At 45.2% G+C, this 19,141-nt stretch overlaps 1 protein-coding gene across 1 annotated transcript in view; it reads right to left on the bottom strand.

The window, feature by feature from the left end:
* FBN3 (fibrillin 3) overlaps window positions 1–19,141 on the bottom strand; it is a 163,860-nt gene that overhangs the window by 32,213 nt on the left and 112,506 nt on the right. Inside the window, 10 exon segments of the mRNA XM_081895332.1 lie at window positions 1,025–1,150; window positions 2,487–2,612; window positions 4,003–4,128; window positions 7,159–7,230; window positions 8,623–8,772; window positions 9,299–9,424; window positions 11,683–11,808; window positions 12,932–13,000; window positions 13,573–13,734; window positions 14,508–14,630. Of these exon segments, the coding sequence (XP_081751458.1) occupies window positions 1,025–1,150; window positions 2,487–2,612; window positions 4,003–4,128; window positions 7,159–7,230; window positions 8,623–8,772; window positions 9,299–9,424; window positions 11,683–11,808; window positions 12,932–13,000; window positions 13,573–13,734; window positions 14,508–14,630 (1,206 nt within the window).

The following is a 19,141-nucleotide window of genomic DNA, read 5'->3' as shown; positions in this document are numbered from 1 at the left end:
ATCAGCTGTTAAGCGGCTTAGCGGATCAGCTGATAAGTGGCTTAGCGGTTTAGCGGATCAGCTGATAAGCGGCTTAGCGGCTTAGCGGATCAGCTGTTAAGTGACTTAGCGGTTTAGCAGATCAGCTGATAAGCAGCTTAGCGGATCAGCTGTTAAGCGGCTTAGCGGATCAGCTGATAAGCGGCTTAACGGTTTAGTGGATCAGCTGATAAGTGGCTTAGCGGCTTGGGAAAAAGGGGGGGGAGGAAACCCCCCCCGCAGGAACTCGCAAGACATTTTAGTCTTGCAAAGCAAGCCCATAGGGAATTCGTTTTGCAAAGCACCTCCAAAACGGAAAACCCTTTCGTCTAGCGAGTTTTCCATCTTGCGAGGCATTCGTCTTGCGGGGCACCACTGTATAATTATTAGGTGCAAACATATGATGCAAACTACTATTTCATGTTATAGCAAGTTTCTATATAGGGTTCCTACATTCTGCATGGACTGGTTGCATGGCAACATGGGCAAATGGCTTGAGATACAATTGATAACAATTTATTGATCTCCCAAAAATAGCAATACAAAAACAAAAACAAAAACCCATAACCAAATCAAACCATAAAGTTTGATCAACTTCCCTCCATTCCCCCTCTTGGTTCCATTATAATATACTTGCTTATGCACGTCCATAAAACCTTATATACTTAACAATCCAATTTTAAAACCTTCTTCATCTTACTACAAGTGACTTTTAAAAGTTATACTAATGTAAAAAAAATCTGTACACAAAGCTTAAAAAATATGCTTTAAACAATTGCCCTTTTTTTGGTAATAATTACCCTGCATAGCTCAATAATTTATTTTGCCAGTCTTCTTTTCTTTAAACATTTTTCCCCCCAATCTGCCTTCTTTGTTTTCTTTCAAAGCCATCCAAACTGGTGGTCGTTATGTGGCAGTGAGTTCCCCTGCTCAAGTGCAAAATCGGCAGCATGCAGACAGGCCAGGGGGAGAAGGGGATTCCTTCTGCCCAAAGATCCCTACTCACCCATGCACATGGTCAGGTCCCCGGTGGCCTTGAACCCGTTAAAGCAGATGCAGAGATAGCTCCCTTCCGTGTCCACGCAGTCGCCGTGGCTACAGACGTTGGGTATCTCCTGGCACTCGTTGCGACCTGGGGAAACAAGGGCAGGAAACAGACAGCCCAGGTGAGTGACCGAGAGAAGCCAGAATCTCAGGTACGACCTGTCTGGAATGCAGAGGGCAACCTGCTGTTAGGATCGTCCTACTCCCGTGTAGGACGATCCTAACAGCAGTAGTGATGCATGGAAGTGAGAGCTGGACCATCAAGAAGGCTGATTGCTGAAGAATGGATGCTTTTGAATTCTGGTGCTGGAGGAGACTCTTGAGAGTCCCATGGACTGCAAGAAGATCCAACCTCTCCATTCTGAAGGAAATCAGCCCTGAGTGCTCACTGGAAGGACAGATCCTGAAGCTGAGGCTCCAAGACTTTGGCCACCTCATGAGAAGAGAAGACTCCCTGGAAAAGACCCTGATGTTGGGAAAGATGGAGGGCACAAGGAGAAGGGGACGACGGAGGACCAGATGGTGGGACAGTGTTCTCGAAGCTACCAGCATGAGTTTGACCAAACTGCGGGAGGCAGTGGAAGACAGGAGGGCCTGGCGTGCTCTGGTCCAGGGGGTCACCAAGAGGCGGACACGACTAAACGACTAAACAGTAATTTCGTTGTCCCCGAGAGGGGGCAATGACAATAAAGATATTATTATTATTATTATTATTATTATTATTATTATTATTATTATTATTAAACAACAACATGGGCTAGATCCACGTGTGTGTGTGTGTAAGGGGATCAAGAGGTTGTGTCAAGGCTTCAGGGAATCCTATCCCTCTCACTGTGGGATGCCAAGAAACAGATAAGCGAGAAGAGTTCTTACCATGTAGCTTATTCAATAGTCACACAGAGAGACGAAGGAATGCAGTCTCTCTTAGACAATGGCGTTGCTATGAGTAATGTCCCATCCCCTCCCTCCCTCCTATTCTACGTCATCCCTGCGTTGGCTGATCTGTGCTTTCTGCCTCTGAGCTTTCTGTTCTCCTACTCTCAAGGCACGCTGGGTCCTGGGAGAGGCTGGCAGGCATCAGGAATGCTTCCAAGAGACACTGAATCTGTTAACTATCTTTCCCCTGGTGCATCTTCTTCTTCTTGCTGCTCTCCCAATATTTCCCAGCTTTCCCCCTCTGCAGCCTCTGAACTGTGCCCTTCTGCAAACCACTGTTCTAAATCTATACTGTCTCCAACTTCTCTGGGGAGTACAGGAGGATTCCTCCTCAGTCCAGCCTCTGGAAGGCTTCCCTCTGGCTCCTTTTCTTTCCTTCCAGGGAGATCTCACAGGCCTGGAGTTAAAGGGAAGGTGGCTGTTCGACGACCGCAAATGAAGCCCCCCACTCCCGGGTCCGGGGTGCAAAGGAGTACCTCCCAACTTACCCACGCAGGCTCCGCTGGGCGACAGCTTGTAACCAGAAGAGCATTCACACCGGTAACTTCCCGGGCTGTTGAGGCAATCAGCGTTTCTCTGGCAGAGGTTCTCGCCGCTGCTGCACTCGTCGATGTCTGCAGGGGATCGGAAGCAACACATGATTCACCCCACTTGTCTGGGGCATGGGCTCTCCCAGGCAATGCGCTCACCAGCACATGCGCAGTGACAGTGCCTTCATGTTCCAAGCAGCCCTTTCTGACACCTCTGTCCCCCACCCCGCAAACTGGGGCGCTAGCACCCCGCCAATCGCATACACAGTGGCGTAGCAAGGTTAGGTGGTACCCGGCGTGGAAATAATTTTTGTCAACCCCTCCCACATTGAAATTCCCCTTCCCTCCCTCCACCCCACATCAAAGAAAGCTGCGCAGGCAGCAATCCGATGAAGATCTCGCCTTCTCCCTCTTCCTCCCTCCCTCTGTCAAAGAAAGCCGCGTCCCGCCCTCCTACAGCAGCCCGGAAGCGCAGGGGGCAACAGTGCGCTGCCTGTCTGTGACTCCCAAGCCTTCCCCCGAGCTGTCAAAAAGAAGGGGGTAAGGCTGCCGGCAAAGCGGTGCAGCTCTCCGCCTTCCCCTGACGGCTCGGGGTGTTAGGAGTCATTTTGCAAAAAACCCAGAAAATATGATTGTAACTTTAAGAACTGTTTCTGCGAGTTGCGGGAGTGGTTTTCTAGGCTGGCGATGACTACAAAAGGATAAGTTGCAGTTTGAATTTGCCTGCAGAGAGAGAATACCCACATGCTTTGTGTTTGTTGCTTTTGTATAGCTGTAATAAAACCTTAGGGACGCAGGTGGCGCTGTGGGTTAAACCACAGAGCCTAGGACTTGCCGATCAGAAGGTCGGTGGTTCGAATCCCCGCGAAGAGGTGAACTCCCATTGCTCAGTCCCTGCTCCTACCAACCTAGCAGTTCAAAAGCACGTCAAAGTGCAAGTAGATAAATAGGTACCACTCCGGCGGGAAGGTAAACGGTGTTTCCGTGCGCTGCTGTGGTTTGCCAGAAGCGGCTTAGTCCTTCTGGCCACATGACCCGGAAGCTGTACGCCGGCTCCCTCGGCCAATAAAGCGAGATGAGCGCCGCAACCCCAGAGTCGGTCACGACTGGACCTAATGGTTAAGGGTCCTTTTACCTTTAATAAAACCTTTGTTTGAGTGTTTTACACGCGTCTCGTGGTGTCGTGGTCCTGTTGTCTGACACCAGACCGAAAAACCTCTAACATGTTAAGAAAACCCCCAAACTCGGTTCCAGGGGTTCAGCTCTCTGCCGTAGTTTATCTCAAAGTTTTAAGTGTCTATACGCTCATCACATTTATAAATTTTAAATTTACAGTTGTACGTTGTTTTAATTGTCTGTTTTCCTTCTGGAACTGTACCCTCAAGTGTTGTTTTATAAGCTGGTCTCCGACCGTAATAAATTATCTATCTACCCAGCCGCTGAGGTCTCATTCCCCGCGAACCACAGCCCCTACCTTCGCAGATGAGCAGGATGTTGTTGTAGCTGAAACCGATGGGGCACTCGCAACGGAAACTGCCAATCTGATTGATGCAGACTCCATTGGTGCAGATGGCGGGGATCTCGCTGCATTCATCAATATCTGCAAGAAATAAGACAGTGCTCACAAAAATTTACCATTTGCCCGATAATAAATGTTGGAAATGCAAAGAGACTGAAGGTACATTCTTTCACCTTTGGTGGACATGCCCAAGGATTAAGACTTTCTGGGAGATCTATAATGAAATGAAGAAGGTATTTAAATATACCTTACTGAAGAAACCAGAGGCCTTTCTCCTGGGCATGGTCGGCCAATTGGTGCCAAAGAAGGATAGAATTTTCTTTATGTATGCTACAACAGCAGCAAGAATACTTATCGCAAAGTACTGGAAGACACAAGATCTACCCACCCGGGAAGAATGGCAGATGAAGGTGATGGACTACATGGAACTGGCGGAAATGACTGGCAGAATCCGAGACCAAGGAGAAGAGTCGGTGGAGGAAGATTGGAAGAAATTTAAAGACTATTTACAGAAACATTGTAAAATTAATGAATGTTAGAAGGATGTTGGAATGAAGTTATGTGGTTTTAGCAGAAATGTTATAAAGGATTGGGAAAAACAGACTGTTAATTGGTGAAAGGAGGGAAAGTAATGTTACATTATATTAAGATAAATTACAGGCAAAAATTGGAAAAGATGGAACGGATTTGCTGAAATAGTTAACCGAACTAGAATACAAAAAAGGGAGGTGTGAGGAGGTCAAGGAAACAAGCAAATGAAAGATAAGTTATGGGAAGATTTGCTGTGTTTTTTAATGGATTTTATTTTTCTGTTTTCTTTTTTTCTTTTTCTTTCTTTCCCCCCCCCTTATTGTGATGTGTTGTTTTGTTTTTGTTTAATATGGTGTTTTTACTTTTTCTTTTTGTAACCTTTAAAACTTTAATTAAATATTATTTTAAAAAAAGAAGAAGAAATAAGACAGTGCTTTTTTCCCCAGCGCTCACCCCCTCCTGCCATTTCTTGCCTTTACGTACTTCTGAGAAGCCCTAAACAAACATTTCAAATCAAAACAGAAGCTGGTCTCTTACATTAAAAACCTGACAGTACCAAACTATCGAAGGCTTTTCACCAAAGCCAGACTAAACGTCTTTCCTTCTGCAGTGTTGGCTGGCAGGTTGAGAGGAGTTCCCTACCAGGACAGATTTTGCTCGTGTGCTCAAGACATCGATTCCATAAATCATATTTTGTTGCACTGTGCAAAATACGAGCAAGCCAGGGCTGAACTGATACTACACTTGCTGGTACCTTTCCCAGGAAAATTAGAGGCTCACTATGTCAGGTTCCTATTGGAAGACCGGACAAACGTTAGAACATTAGCAGTGGCAAAGTTTTTATCGGTGGTTGCAAGAACAAATGAGCCCTATATTCTGAAAAAAATGCTTGTTTAACCTGGAGGTAGGCTGTATGGATTGTGTATTGCTTTGTAACGATTTGTTGGGTCTCTGGACCGTAATAAAGATTGATGATGACAGAAGCTGGTCAGCGGGTGCGAACTTACACCTTTTTTTTTTTTAGATCTTTGACTCCAGCTAGTCACAACTGGTCAGGCTGCAGGGCAGAGAAAATTCATACAGTGGTACCTTGGTTCTCAAATGCCTGGGGACCCAAACGCCGAAAACCCGGAAGTAAGTGTTCTGGTTTTCAAACGTTTTTCAGAAGCTGAAGGTCCGATGCGGCTGTCGGCTATTGTTTCTGGGGCGCCTGCGCAAATCAAAAGCTGTGCCTTGGTTTTCGAACATTTCGGAAGTCAAATGGACCTCCAGAACGGATTAAGTTTGGCGCTTTTGTTTTTGCTATTTATTGTACGTTTTTGTGGCGTTTTGGGTTAATTTGTTTTCATGACTGTGTGGAACCCAGTTCAGCTACTGATTGATTGATTGATTGATTGATTGTGTGACTGTGGAAATGGATAAAATGGATAAAATCCAAACAATGACAATCAACAATGCAGTTAAGAAAAAAAAAAATTAATTTTCACCGTCTACAATACTGTCTCATTTATTTTGTAGTACAGTACACTGATTGTTGCTTTCATTTTATGGATCAATGGTCTCGTTAGATAGCAAAATTCATGTTCAATTGCCGTTTTAGGGGTTGTTTTTAAAAGTCTGGAACGGATTAATCCATTTTGCATTGCTTCCTATGGGAAAGCACGCCTTGGTTTTGGAACGCTTTGGTTTTGGAACGGACTTCTGGAACGGATTAAGTTTGAGAACCAAGGTACCACTGTATTTCCTTTTCTTCAGTCCGTCTCCTGTGTAGCAGGCTTTAAGCTTCCAAGTCAAGTCTCTGCCATTGTACTGGCAGCCCAATAAGGATAGAGTTTACTCAGCAGCCATGAAATACTATGCATCAGTTAGAAAAGAGAATCGGAAAACTGGGTTTCTTGAGAATCAGGAGCAAATACCCTGGAATGTTTCATTGAGACTTTAATTCCTGATATTGCCTTTTACTTATCAAGAAAATTGGAAGAAATTTAAAGACTATTTGAATAAATATTGTAATATTAATGATATGTAACCACTTGAAAGAATCAATTAGGCCTAGGATTAAATTGGGATTAAATTTATAAATAAGAAAATGCAAGGTTAGGAAAGTGATGCAATAGGATTATGACTGTGATTTGGTTTTCTGAAATATTGATATTGGAAACTGCTACAGATAATTATTAAGAAATTCAGACGGAAGAGGAAGTCAAATGCTATGTTTAGGAAGATGGACGGTACTTAATTGTAATTAATTAAGTGGCATTATGCTGTATTGTATGTTTTTATTTTTTCCCTTTTTCCTATCTTTTTTCTGTTTTATCTTTTGTTTGTTTTCGTTACTGTTAATTCTTTTGTATTATGCTTATTTACTGAAAATAATAAATATTATTTGGAAAAAAAAATATTGCCTTTGACTTTCCCCCCTGCAAAAGCACACTTTTCGAGAGTCGATGACGCAAGATCTCCTTTTCCTACTAGCTCAGTTTTGGCAAAGAGACAAGAGTCACACCTTGAAAAGCCCAAAGGGGAATGTTACCAGCGGAAGATATGAACAGAGGAGACTGGGGTTTGAGGTTGACTTACCAATCGGTTTCCCAGTGTGAATATCAATGATGAATCCAGGGGCCTGATTGCCACATAGGATCTGGTATTCAGCTACAAGAGGAAACAGTAAAGAAAGATTTGCTGATACACCTCATTACATTACAGCCACTGTCATACAGTGGTTCCGCTCCTTCCTCCTGGGCTGTGTTCAGAAAATGGTGGTGGGGGGGTGAGTGTTCAGACCCCTGGGCTCTCACTTGTGGGGTGCCTCAGGGTTCTGTCCTCTCCCCCATGCTTTTCAACATTTACATGCAGCCGCTGGGAGAGATCATCAGGGGGTTTGGGCTGGGTGTTCATCAGTAAGCGGATGATACCCAGCTCTACCTCTCTTTCAAATCAGAAACCGTGAAGGTGGTGAAGGTCCTGTGTGAGTGTCTGGAGGCGGTGGGAGGATGGATGGCAGCTAACAGATTGAGGTTGAATCCTGACAAGACAGAAGGACTGTTTTGGGGGGACAGGGGGCGGGCAGGTGTGGAGGATTCCCTGGTCCTGAATGGGGTAACTGTGCCTCTGAAGGACCAGGTGCGCAGCCTGGGAGTCGTTTTGGACTCACAGCTGTCCATGGAGGCGCAGGTCAAATCTGTGTCCAGGGCAGCTGTTTACCAGCTCCATCTGGTATGTAGGCTGAGACCCTATCTGCCTGCGGAAACTACAACTAATCCAGAACGCGGCACCACAGGGCAGGCGCCACTACTGAGAAGGCCCTCTACCTGGTTCCCTGTAACTTGGCTTCTCGCAATGAGGGAACTGCCAGAAGGCCCTCGGTGCTGAATCTCAGTGGCTGAACAATGGGGATGGAGACGCTCCTTCAGGTATACAGGACCAAGGCGGTTTAGGGCTTTAAAGGTCAGCACCAACACTTTGAATTGTGCTCGGAAACGTACTGGGAGCCAATGCAGATCTCTCAGGACCGATGTTATATGGCCACTCCCAGGCACCAGTCTAGCTGCCACCAGTCTGGATTAATTGCAGTTTCCAGGTCACCTTCAAAGGCAGCCCCACGTAGAGCGAATTGCAGTAGTCCAAGCGGGAGATAACTAGAGCATGCACCTCTCTGGCGAGACAGTCTGTGGGCAGGGAGGGTCTCATCCTGCGTACCAGGTAGAGCTGGTAGACAGCCACCCTGCACACAGATTTGACCTGTGCCTCCATGGACAGCTGTGAGTCCAGAATGACTCCCAGGCTGCACACCTGGTCCTTCAGGGACACAGTTACCCCATTCAGGACCAGGGAGTCCTCCACACCCGCCCGCCCCCTGTCCCCCAATGGATTATCCATGTCTCCCCGCTGTGACTAGCTGCAAGGACAAAGTTACTTCTTGCAGTGCTAGGTGTGAGAGATGACTGGTAACTCTAAGCAACACGTTACAGGAGATTTTGGGGGAGCCACGGAAAACTCAGTGCGTGGTTTTCGAGAACATGTCGTGTGGGGCTGCGGGCTTACAGCTGGCTGGGGTGGGGCAGGGCTCGCAGGGCTTATTCCAGGCCTTCCCGATGTTGTACGAACAGCAACACATCTTCTTCGTCATGTTGAAAGACAGCTCGTTCTCGCAGGTGTCGTTGTAGTTCCGGTAGCAAAGGCTTTTCCTCATATCTGGAGAGGCGGAAGAAGAAGAGGAAGAAGAGTTTGGATTTGATATCCCGCTTTATCACTACCCGAAGGAGTCTCAAAGCGGCTAACATTCTCCTTTCCCTTCCTGCCCCACAACAAACACTCTGTGAGGTGAGTGGGGCTGAGAGACTTCAGAGAAGTGTGACTGGCCCAAGGTCACCCAGCAGCTGCATGCGGAGGAGCCGGGAAGCGAACCCGGTTCACCAGATTATGAGTCTATCGCTCTTAACCACTACACCATAGTGGCTCTCAGTATGATGATGGCTCTTCATGATGGAAATTCTCCATCATGCCCAAGTTCAGAATCTTTTTTGGTTATCTACTTGCGCTGGCATGCTTTCAAACTGCTAGGTTGGCAGGAGCAGGGACCGAGCAACGGGAGCTCACCCCGTCACAGGGATTCGAACCGTCGACCTTCCGATCGGGAAGCCCAAGAGGCTCAGGGGTTTAGACTGCAGCGCCACCCGCCTCCCTTCCCCTCTGTGGTAGGCAATCCCTTCCTTCGTACCCATGCAGTTGTTGCCTCCATTGACTTGCATGTACTCTGGCGGACAAACACAGGTATAATTCCCCAGGGTGTTGTAGCAGGTCCCCGGACCGCAGATTCCAATGTGAGCCGAGCATTCGTCAATGTCTGGAGAGAGAGAGAGAAAGAAAGAGAGAGAGGTGAGAGGGGGGAAGTCAATGGGAGGGTCCCAATGTTTAAATATGGTATTTTTCACTCTATAGGACGCACCCGACCATAGGACGCACCTTGTTTTAGAGGGGGAGAACAAGAAAAAAAAATCTCCCCCTCTCTGCTCAGCGCCCCTTCAGCGAAGCGGCAGGAGAAAAGGAGCCCCTTCCATTTCTCCTCCCGCTTCGCTGAAGGGACGCTGTGCTGCTCTCCCTCTCTGCTGAAGCCGGAAGAGTCTTGCTCTCCCGGCTTCAGCAAAAGGAACCCGAAGCCTCCGGAGCGCAGCAGGAACTCCTGCTGCGCTCCGGAGGCTTCAGGCGGCTATCCCTGAAGCCTGAAGAGCGAGAGGGGTCAGTGCGCACCGACCCCTCTTGCTCTCCAGGCTTCAGCGAAAGCAACGCGTAGCCTCCAGAGCACGGAGGGAGCTCTCCCTCTGCGCTTCGGAGGCTTTGCGTTGCTATCGCTCAAGCCAAGGAGCCTGCATTCGCTCCATAGGACGCACACACATTTCCCCTTCATTTTTGGAGGGGGAAAAGTGCGCCCTATAGAGCGAAAAATACGAAATAATAATAACAATTTCATTTATACCCTGCCCTTCCCGGTTCAAAAAACCGGGTTCAGGGAGGCTAACAACAAATATAAAACACTTAATCAATGCAACAAAAAAACCAGCATGAAATACAATATAAAACGTGAATAACAATAATTTCAGAATTCAAAAATCAATTTAGGGGGGAAATCCTTCCATCTGACTGTCACCTGCCAATACCTGGCGGAGCTTTGCACTCACACCCTTTTATTATAATTATAATTATTTTATTTTGACAAAGTAATAATAATAATAATAATAATAATAATCTTAATAATCCTAATAATCTTAGTGTATTTTTGGTCTTTGTGGAAGCCGCTCAGAGTGGCTGGGGAAACCCAGCCAGATGGGCAGGGTACAAACAATAAATTATTATTATTATTATTATTATTATTATTATTATTATTATTATTATTATTATTATTATAAATAAATAAGGATAAAAACGTGCACCCCGCAACCGAGACCATTCCATTGTAACTATCCAGCCTCCCAAAATTTCAGCACCTCTTGTGATGGCTTGACCCCTTTCAGTTTTAACAGTACAAATTTCTACAAACGCCTCCCACATCTCCTCAAAACCTTTTCTCCTGCGTATTCCCCGTCTTACCTTAATGGCACGTGTTAATTTATCATTAATAGCTATATCCCACACCTCTTTATACCATTCTTCCGTTTTATATTCTGCTTGCCACTTCCGCTTCCTAGCTATCATAATTCGTGCAGCTGTCAAGGAATTTGTGAGCAAGCCCTTCATAGTCCGGGAACCTTCCACCCCATCGTAAATTGATAATAAGGCTACCTCTGGACTTTTGGTCAGCTTTAACCCGGTGATTTCTGTTACCTCCTTAAGTGCCCTTTGCCAAAAAAAGTTCCACGTATTTACAGCCCCACCACATGTGTACGTAATTCCCTGCCCTTTTAAAAAATAAAAAATGCCGTAAAACATGCAAATTCATCAGAGAACACAGCACGTAACAGCAGCGGTTCTGAAAAACCAGCCCCAATTAAAAACCAGAGGACGTAAAATAGTTTTTTTAACCACTTGCCTAGATCATAGGAAGCAGGCGCCAGGCAAATGCCGTTTTATGTGGTCTTTAAAACGTTGACTATTGTATTTTAATATTCTGTTGGAAGCCGGCCAGAGTGGCTGGGGAAATCCAGCCAGATGGGCGGGGTATAAATAATAAATTATTATTATTATTAGTAGTAGTAGTAATAGCTTCTCCACAGACAGACAGTGATGTGCCCTGAAGTTTGAGGGAACACCTCAGCTTCCCATTTTAACATTTTAATATTACTGTATTTTTTGCGCTATAAGACTCACTTTTTCCCTCCCAAAAAGTAAGGGGAAATGTGTGTGCGTCTTATGGAGCGAATGCAGGCTGCGCAGCTATCCCAGAAGCCAGAACAGCAAGAGGGATTGCTGCTTTCACTGCGCAGCGATCCCTCTTGCTGTTCTGGCTTCTGAGATTCAGAATATTTTTTTTCTTGTTTTCCTCCTTCAAAAACTAGGTGCGTCTTGTGGTCTGGTGCGTCTTACAGAGCGAAAAATATGGTATTTGTTTTCTCCACAAGCCCAGCCACGACAGTCACTCCTTCAGCACCCTTTGCTCTGTGGATGTACCTTCACAAATGCGGGTGTCCTCATTCAGGTAGTAGCCCAAGGGGCATTCGCACTGGAAGCTCCCGAAGGTGTTGACGCAGTTTCCGCCTTGGCAGAGGCCCGGCAGCTCCTGACATTCGTCGATATCTGTGCGGGAGAGGAATAGGAACAGAAAAGGGGTGTTGATGGTTACGGCCGGCCCTGTTGTTTGGCAGAGTGAGGCAGCTACCTCTGGCAGTCAAAACCGGAGGGCGGGGAGTGCTGGCAAGGGTGCCGGAGGTGTGGCTTATCTTTTGCCCCCTAAGCTACCCATCAGACCGGTGGTGGCTAGTGCCTGTTGCGACTGGTGGGGTAGAAACCAGGGACATTGCCAAAACTGAGGAAGAGTAGGCCCATTGAAGTGAATGGACCCAAATCAGCCACGCCCATTATTACTTTCTTTTTAAGTCCAGTTGTGACTGACTCTGGGGGTGCAGCGCTCATCTCGCTTTAAAGGCCGAGGGAGACGGCGTTTGTCCATTTCCGCAGACAGTTTTCCTGGGTCATGTGGCCAGCATGACTAAGCCGCTTCTGGTGAAAGAAGAGCAGCGCACAGAAATGCCGTTTACCTTCCCGCCGGAGTGGTACCTATCTATCTACTTGCACTTTTGACGTGCTTTTGAACTGCTAGGTCGGCAGGAGAAGGGACTGAGCAACGGGAGCTCACCCCGTCGTGGGGAATCGAACCACCAACCTTCTGATCGGCAGGTTCTAGGGCTCTGTGGTTTAACCCACAGCGCCACCCGCATCCCTAAATTTTCTGTTTTACAATTTAAAATAAGAAGTGTTAAGAAGAGTTTCAGGTTAAGAACGGACCTCCAGAATGAATTAAGTTCTTAACCCGAGGTACCACTGTACACTGGTAAAAGGTAAAGGTAAAGGACCCCTGGATGGTTAAGTCCAGTCAAAGGCGACTATGGGGTTGTTGCGTTCATCTCACTTTCAGGCCGAGGGAGCCGGCGTTTGTACGCAGACAGCTTTCTGGGTCATGTGGCCAGCAGGTCTAAACCGCTTCTGGCGCAACGGGACACTGTGACGGAAACCAGAGCGCACAGAAACACCATTTACCTTCCCGCCGGAGCGGTACCTATTTATCTACTTGCACTTTGATGTGCTTTGGAACTGCTAGGTTGGCAGGAGCTGGGACCGAGCAACGGGAGCTCACTCCGTCGCGGGGATTTGAACCCAGAAGAATAACCCAGCCGCGAGCAAGGAGCTTGGCTGTATTTACCTTCCAGAATGACTGTTATGGGGTTTGGACGGAATCCTTCGCCGCCGGGACAGAGAGTCTTGTATTCCGCTGTAGAGGAAAATGCACATTACTGAGATTTGATTCTGGAAAGCAGAGAGGGCTTGCTCCACTTTCTTGCATATTGATTTGTATGCCACCTTTTCCCCCAAGTTGCACAAGTGACATTTATTATTATTATTATTATTTCTATACCACTTTATAGTTTAATGGGAAAAATCTCAAAGTGGTTTAAAGATAAAGGGTAGAGGGACCCCTGACCATTAGGTCCAGTCGTCGCGGACTCTGGGGTTGCGGCGCTCATCTCGCTTTACTGGCCGAGGGAGCCAGCGTACAGCTTCTGGGTCATGTGGCCAGCAGGACTAAGCCGCTTCTGGCAAACCAGAGCAGCGCATGGAAACGCCGTTTACCTTCCCACCAGAGTGGTACCTATTTATCTACTTGCACTTTGACGTGCTTTCGAACTGCCAGGTTGGCAGGAGCAGGGACCGAGCAACGGGAGCTCACCCTGTCACGGGGATTCGAACCGCCGACCTTCTGATCAGCAAGCCCTAGGCTCTGTGGTTTAACCCACAGCGTCACCCTTTCATTAAAACAATACAACATAGATGGACTCTGCTCACTTGTGTTGGCTGGCGGGCAGAGCTCGCAAGGATTCCCCCAGGCCCGGCCGAGGGAACAGCAACACGAAGCCCTGGTGACCCCTACGCCGATCTCAGCGCTGCAAGAGATGCCGCCGTCGCCCCGATCTTGCGTGTCCAGGAAGCAGTTCCCGACGCGAGTATCTGGAATGTGAAGGATGAAGAGGAAATTAAGACTAAAGGGAATACCTTAAAAGTCAAGGATCGATGGTGGGATTGTAAGGTAATTAAAAAAAATTTGGGAAATGATTTACAATGAATTGAAGAAAATGTTCCATTTGACATTCGTTAAAAAAACCTGAAGCATTTTTATTAGGGATTGTAGGGAAAGATCTGCCAAAAAAGCTGAAAAACATCTTCATGTATGCGGCAACGGCCGCGAGAGTTTTAATAGCACAAGGATGGAAGACTGAAGAAACCCCAACTAAAGAATCATGGCAAGAAAAATGGATGGACTATGCAGAACTGGCAAAACTGACATAGAAGCTACGCGACAAGGATAACTGTGACTTTAAAGATGAATGGGAACCCTTTACAAAGTATCTGAAGACGCAACAAAGCGAACTGGACTCCTTGGCAGGTTTTAAAACACTTGTAAAGACTATGGATAATTTGGAAAAATGGAGATTGTGGAGAATTTACTGATACATAACTTTAAATTCTGATTTAAGGACCCATGAAGGGGATGGGGAGAAGCCATGAGATTCAGAGAATCTCACAAAACGATTATACCAGCTGTTTGGATGTAAATTTGTAATAATGAAAACAAATTAAAATATTTCACACCAAAAAAATATTATACCGTTGAGCGGACTTATTTGCCAACAGTGACCCAAACCCCAACGGAAATGGCGCTATCTGGTTGCCGGGCGAAACCTGGAAGAGGAGAGGCTCCGAATGTCAGGGGTCAGACTTACCCACGCAGCCCACACCTGTGGGATTGAGCTCAAAGTCTTGGGGGCAATTGCACAGGTAGCTCCCAGGTGTGTTGACACAAAGCCCATTGATACAGTTCACTGGATCGGCACACTCGTTGATGTCTGAAAGGTGAAAGCGTTAGAAGAATTTCAAGGTCTCAAATATAGAAGAAACATTCATAAATTTTCCCTAAATTGATTTTTGATTTTTATTGTTCTTCATGTTTTTATACTGTATTTTACGCTGCTTTTATAATTAAGTGCTTTAAATTTGTTCTTAGCTGCCCTGAGCCCGGTTTTTGAACCGGGAAGGGCGGGGTATAAAGAAAAAAATTATTATTATTATTACGGTGGTACCTCGGGTTACATACGCTTCAGGTTACATACACTTCAGGTTACACACTCCGCTAATCCAGAAATAGTGCTTCAGGTTAAGAACTTTGCTTCAGGTTGAGAACAGAAATAAACGAAGCGTGCTCCGGCGGCGCGGCGGCAGCAGGAGGCCCCATTAGCTAAAGTGGTGCTTCAGGTTAAGAACAGTTTCAGGTTAAGAACAGAACTCCGGAACGAATTAAGTACTTAACCTGAGGTACCACTGTATTATAAATGCACACATATCTAAATATATGAACCATGTGTCTGAAATAGTATGGGGGAGTGATCCTGAAGCCATTCTGACTCTCCGAAATTTTCCTCTGCAGGAAGGGAGGCAAATGGGGAAAGCCTTCCCATTGTCTTTTCCACTTGCAAATCCTGTCTTAAAGGCGTATTTGTGCATGAATAGGGTGAATCTGTGACCTGGACTCAGGAGCTAAAAAAAGAATGACCAGGCTGCCCAGGAAATGCAATCAGTGACCGCTATCAGGTATCCCGGCAGGCAGGATTTCTGCTGCAGACCGCCTCCTTCTGTGATGTATGTATGATGTAATGGGGGGTGGTCTTGGGCTACAGGGTGGGCAATTTCAAAAGTCTATATAGGGGCTTCAGCACCATTGTTCTGGGTTCCTCCTCCCTCCTGCGTGAGGTGAGTGGAGACCCTGTTGCAACAGTTTAATAAAGATCAGGCTTAGTAGCTGCTTTGCTTCTCAATATTCTCTGGTTGGCCTCTGTTTTCTCCTACTGATGGGGAACCCACTTAAGGACTCTATAAGGGCTCCAGAATACCCCATAAGGGAAAGGGAGCAGTTTTTGCTAATAACAGGACCAAGTTTAGACTTACTCGGCTATGAGTGATTGCCAAAGAGGAAGAAGAGACTGCATAATAATTTAACTAATTGCCTCCATGGTGATAGAAGAATGGTGCTCTTGAAAGGGGTAACTGTGGCCCTGAAGGACCAGGTGTGCAGCCTGGGGGTCATTTTGGACCCACAGCCATCCATGGAGGTGCAGATCAGTTCTGTGTCCATTTGGTGTGCCGGCTGAGACCCTCCCTGCCTGCGCACTGTCTCACCAGGGTGGTACATGCACCATAAAATTTTACACATCACTTGGGAAGACAGGCGAACTGATGCCAGTGTACTGGAAGAAGCAAAGATCACCAGTGTCAAAGCGATGATTCTGCAATAGCAATTTCGTTGGACTGATCATGGTTTTCATTTTTTTTTTTTTTTATAAATATTTTATTAGGTTTTTAATAAACAAATTTCCACTTTCAAATACATACTTCCATAGATCCAATGGACTCCCCCCATCTCCCGAGCACTGCATTCCCTGTGTAACCAAAACCTCAGCAATTTGTTAACTTATTTTATACATAACAATATGTCTTCCATTTTATCGTGTTATCTGATGTAAACATTTCAGTACAATTGCATTAATTTTTAATTTCCACACAATAAAAATATTTCATTACCTCACTTCTGTCTTATAGTGTCTTATTTATCAATCCAGAAATTTGCCGATACTGAAGCTATACCTTCCTAGAAAGGAGCATTTTTTAACATTCATACAACTTATAATGCTTTTTCAAATAGTCCTTAAAATTTTCCCAAACTTCCTCCGTTTCTTCTTCTCCCGAGTCTCGAATTCTGCCAGTCATTTCAGCCAACTCCATATAGTCCATCAGCTGCGTCTGCCATTCTTCCAATGTGGGTAGATTTTGTGTCTTCCAGTGCTTTGCCAACAAAATCCTCGCTGCTGTAGTAGCGTACATAAAGAAAGTTCTATCTTTCTTGACCATCCTCTGGTCTACCATGCCCAGAAGGAAGGCCTCCGGTTTCTTAGGTAAGGTGAATCTCAGCACCTTTTTTAGTTCATTGTGTATCATTTCCCAGAAGGCCTTCACTTTCGGGCAGGTCCACCAGAGGTGTAGAAATGTCCCTTCCTCTTCCTTACATTTCCAACATTTATTATCGGACAGGTGATATATCTTTGCAAGCTTGACTGGGGTCATGTACCACCGGTATATCATTTTCATAATGTTTTCCTTCAAGGCAGTACATGCCGTGAATTTCATTCCGGTGTTCCATAACCTTTCCCAGTCTTCAAACATAATGTTATGCCCCAAGTCCTGTGCCCACTTTATCATAGAGGATTTGACAATCTCATCCTGTGTGTTCCATTTAAGCAGCAAGTTATACATTCTCGAAATTAGCTTAGATTTTGGCTCAAGCAACTCTGTTTCTAGTTTCGATTTTTCCTCCTGAAAACCCACTTTTTTGTCTGCTTTAAAAACTTCCTGGATTTGAGCATAATGCAACCAATCTCGCACCTTGTTTTTTAACTTTTCCATACTCTGTAACCTCCATTTATCTCCAATTTTTTCAATTATTTCCCAATATTTAGGCCAGTGGGCCTCCATATTGAGTCTTTTACGTGCTTTGGCCTCCATCGGTGAGAGCCACCTCGGAGTTTTACTCTCCAATAAGTCTTTATATTTTGACCAGACCATGAAAATTGCCCTTCTGACAATATGGTTTTTGAACAATTTATGAACTTTAACCTTGTCATACCACAAATATGCATGCCACCCAAAAGCATTATCAAATCCCTCCAGGTCAAGGACATCGGTGTTCTCCAATAAAATCCAATCCTTCAACCAGCAGAGGGCTGCAGCTTCATAATATAACCTCAAGTCCGGCAGGGCAAACCCCCCTCTTTCTTTCGCATCTGTTAGTATTTTAAACTTTATTCGGGGCTTTTTGCCCTGCCAGACAAATTTAGATAAATCCCTCTGCCATTTTCCAAAACATTCCACCTTATCCACGATCTGGAGGGCCTGAAACAAAAATAACATTTTCGGCAATACATTCATCTTTATAGCAGCTATTCTGCCCAGCAAGGAAAGTTTTAATCTTGACCATGTTTCCAGATCTCTTTTGATCTCTGACCAACATTTCTCATAGTTGTCCTTAAATAAATTCAAATTTTTGGAGGTCAAATGCACCCCTAGGTACTTTACTTTTTTAACCACATTTAGTTCTGTTTCTTCTCTGAACTCCTCTATTTCAGTAGTTGTCAAGTTTTTTGCTAAAACTTTAGTTTTTTGTTTATTCAGCTTGAATCCCGCCACCCGACCAAAGTCAGAAATTAATTCTAACGCTCTTTTAGTACTAGAGGCTGGCTCCTGTAATGTTAATACCAAGTCATCTGCAAAAGCTTTCAGTTTATATTGTTTCTCTCCGACCACAATTCCCTGTGTCAACCGGTCATTTCTAATCATGTTCAATAGCACCTCCAGGACTGAAATAAACAACAGAGGAGATAGAGGGCACCCCTGTCGTGTCCCTTTTTCAATTTTGAACTCCTCTGTCACCACGTTGTTTACTATCAATTTAGCTTTTTGTTCTGAATAAATTGCTTCTATTCCATTTTCAAACCCCCGCCCTACTCCCATCCTTTCCAAATTTTTCTTCATAAACAGCCAAGAAATGTTGTCAAAGGCCTTCTCCGCATCAATAAAAATCAACACCGCTCTTGTGTTTGAATTAATCTGTAAAAACTCCAAAATATCAATGATGTTTCTTGTGTTGTCAAATAAATGCCTACCAGGGAGAAAGCCTGCTTGGTCCTTATGAATCACTTCATTTAAGACTTTCTTAAACCTACTTGCCAAAATGTCTGCAAAAATTTTGTAATCCACATTTAGGAGTGAGATAGGACGGTAGTTTTTAAGTTGAGTTTTTTCAGATTCTAGTTTTGGGATCAACGTGATGAAAGCTTCTTTCCACGTTTCCGGTGCCTTCCTCCCCTCCATAATCTGGTTGCAAACTTCCAGCAATGGTTGTATCAATGAGTCCTTCAGTACCTTATAATATTTGGAAGTAAGCCCATCAGGTCCCGGAGATTTGCCCAGTTGAAGGTTCTGAATGGCGCATTCAATTTCTTGGGTTGTAATATTACAGTTCAGGATTGCTCTCATTTCCTGGGGTATTTTTTGTAATCCATTAGTTATAACAAATTGGTCCACCTCTGAGCTTTTTTGTGGCCTTTGAGAATAAAGTTCTTTGAAATATCTCTGGAAGGACTTTCTAATTTCGTCGGGTTTCTGAACCATTCTCCCTTCAATCTCTAGATTTGTAACTGTGTTAAGTTTTTGTCTCTTTTTCAACTGCCAAGCCAACAATTTTCCACATTTATTAGCAGATTCAAAAGATCTTTGTTTCATTTGTTTAATTTTCCATTCCACCTCTTGA

The sequence above is a fragment of the Podarcis melisellensis genome, assembly GCF_964234715.1.
Source record: "Podarcis melisellensis genome assembly, chromosome: 18".
Lineage (NCBI taxonomy): Eukaryota > Metazoa > Chordata > Lepidosauria > Squamata > Lacertidae > Podarcis > Podarcis melisellensis.
This window is presented reverse-complemented; position numbering and strand designations above follow the sequence as displayed.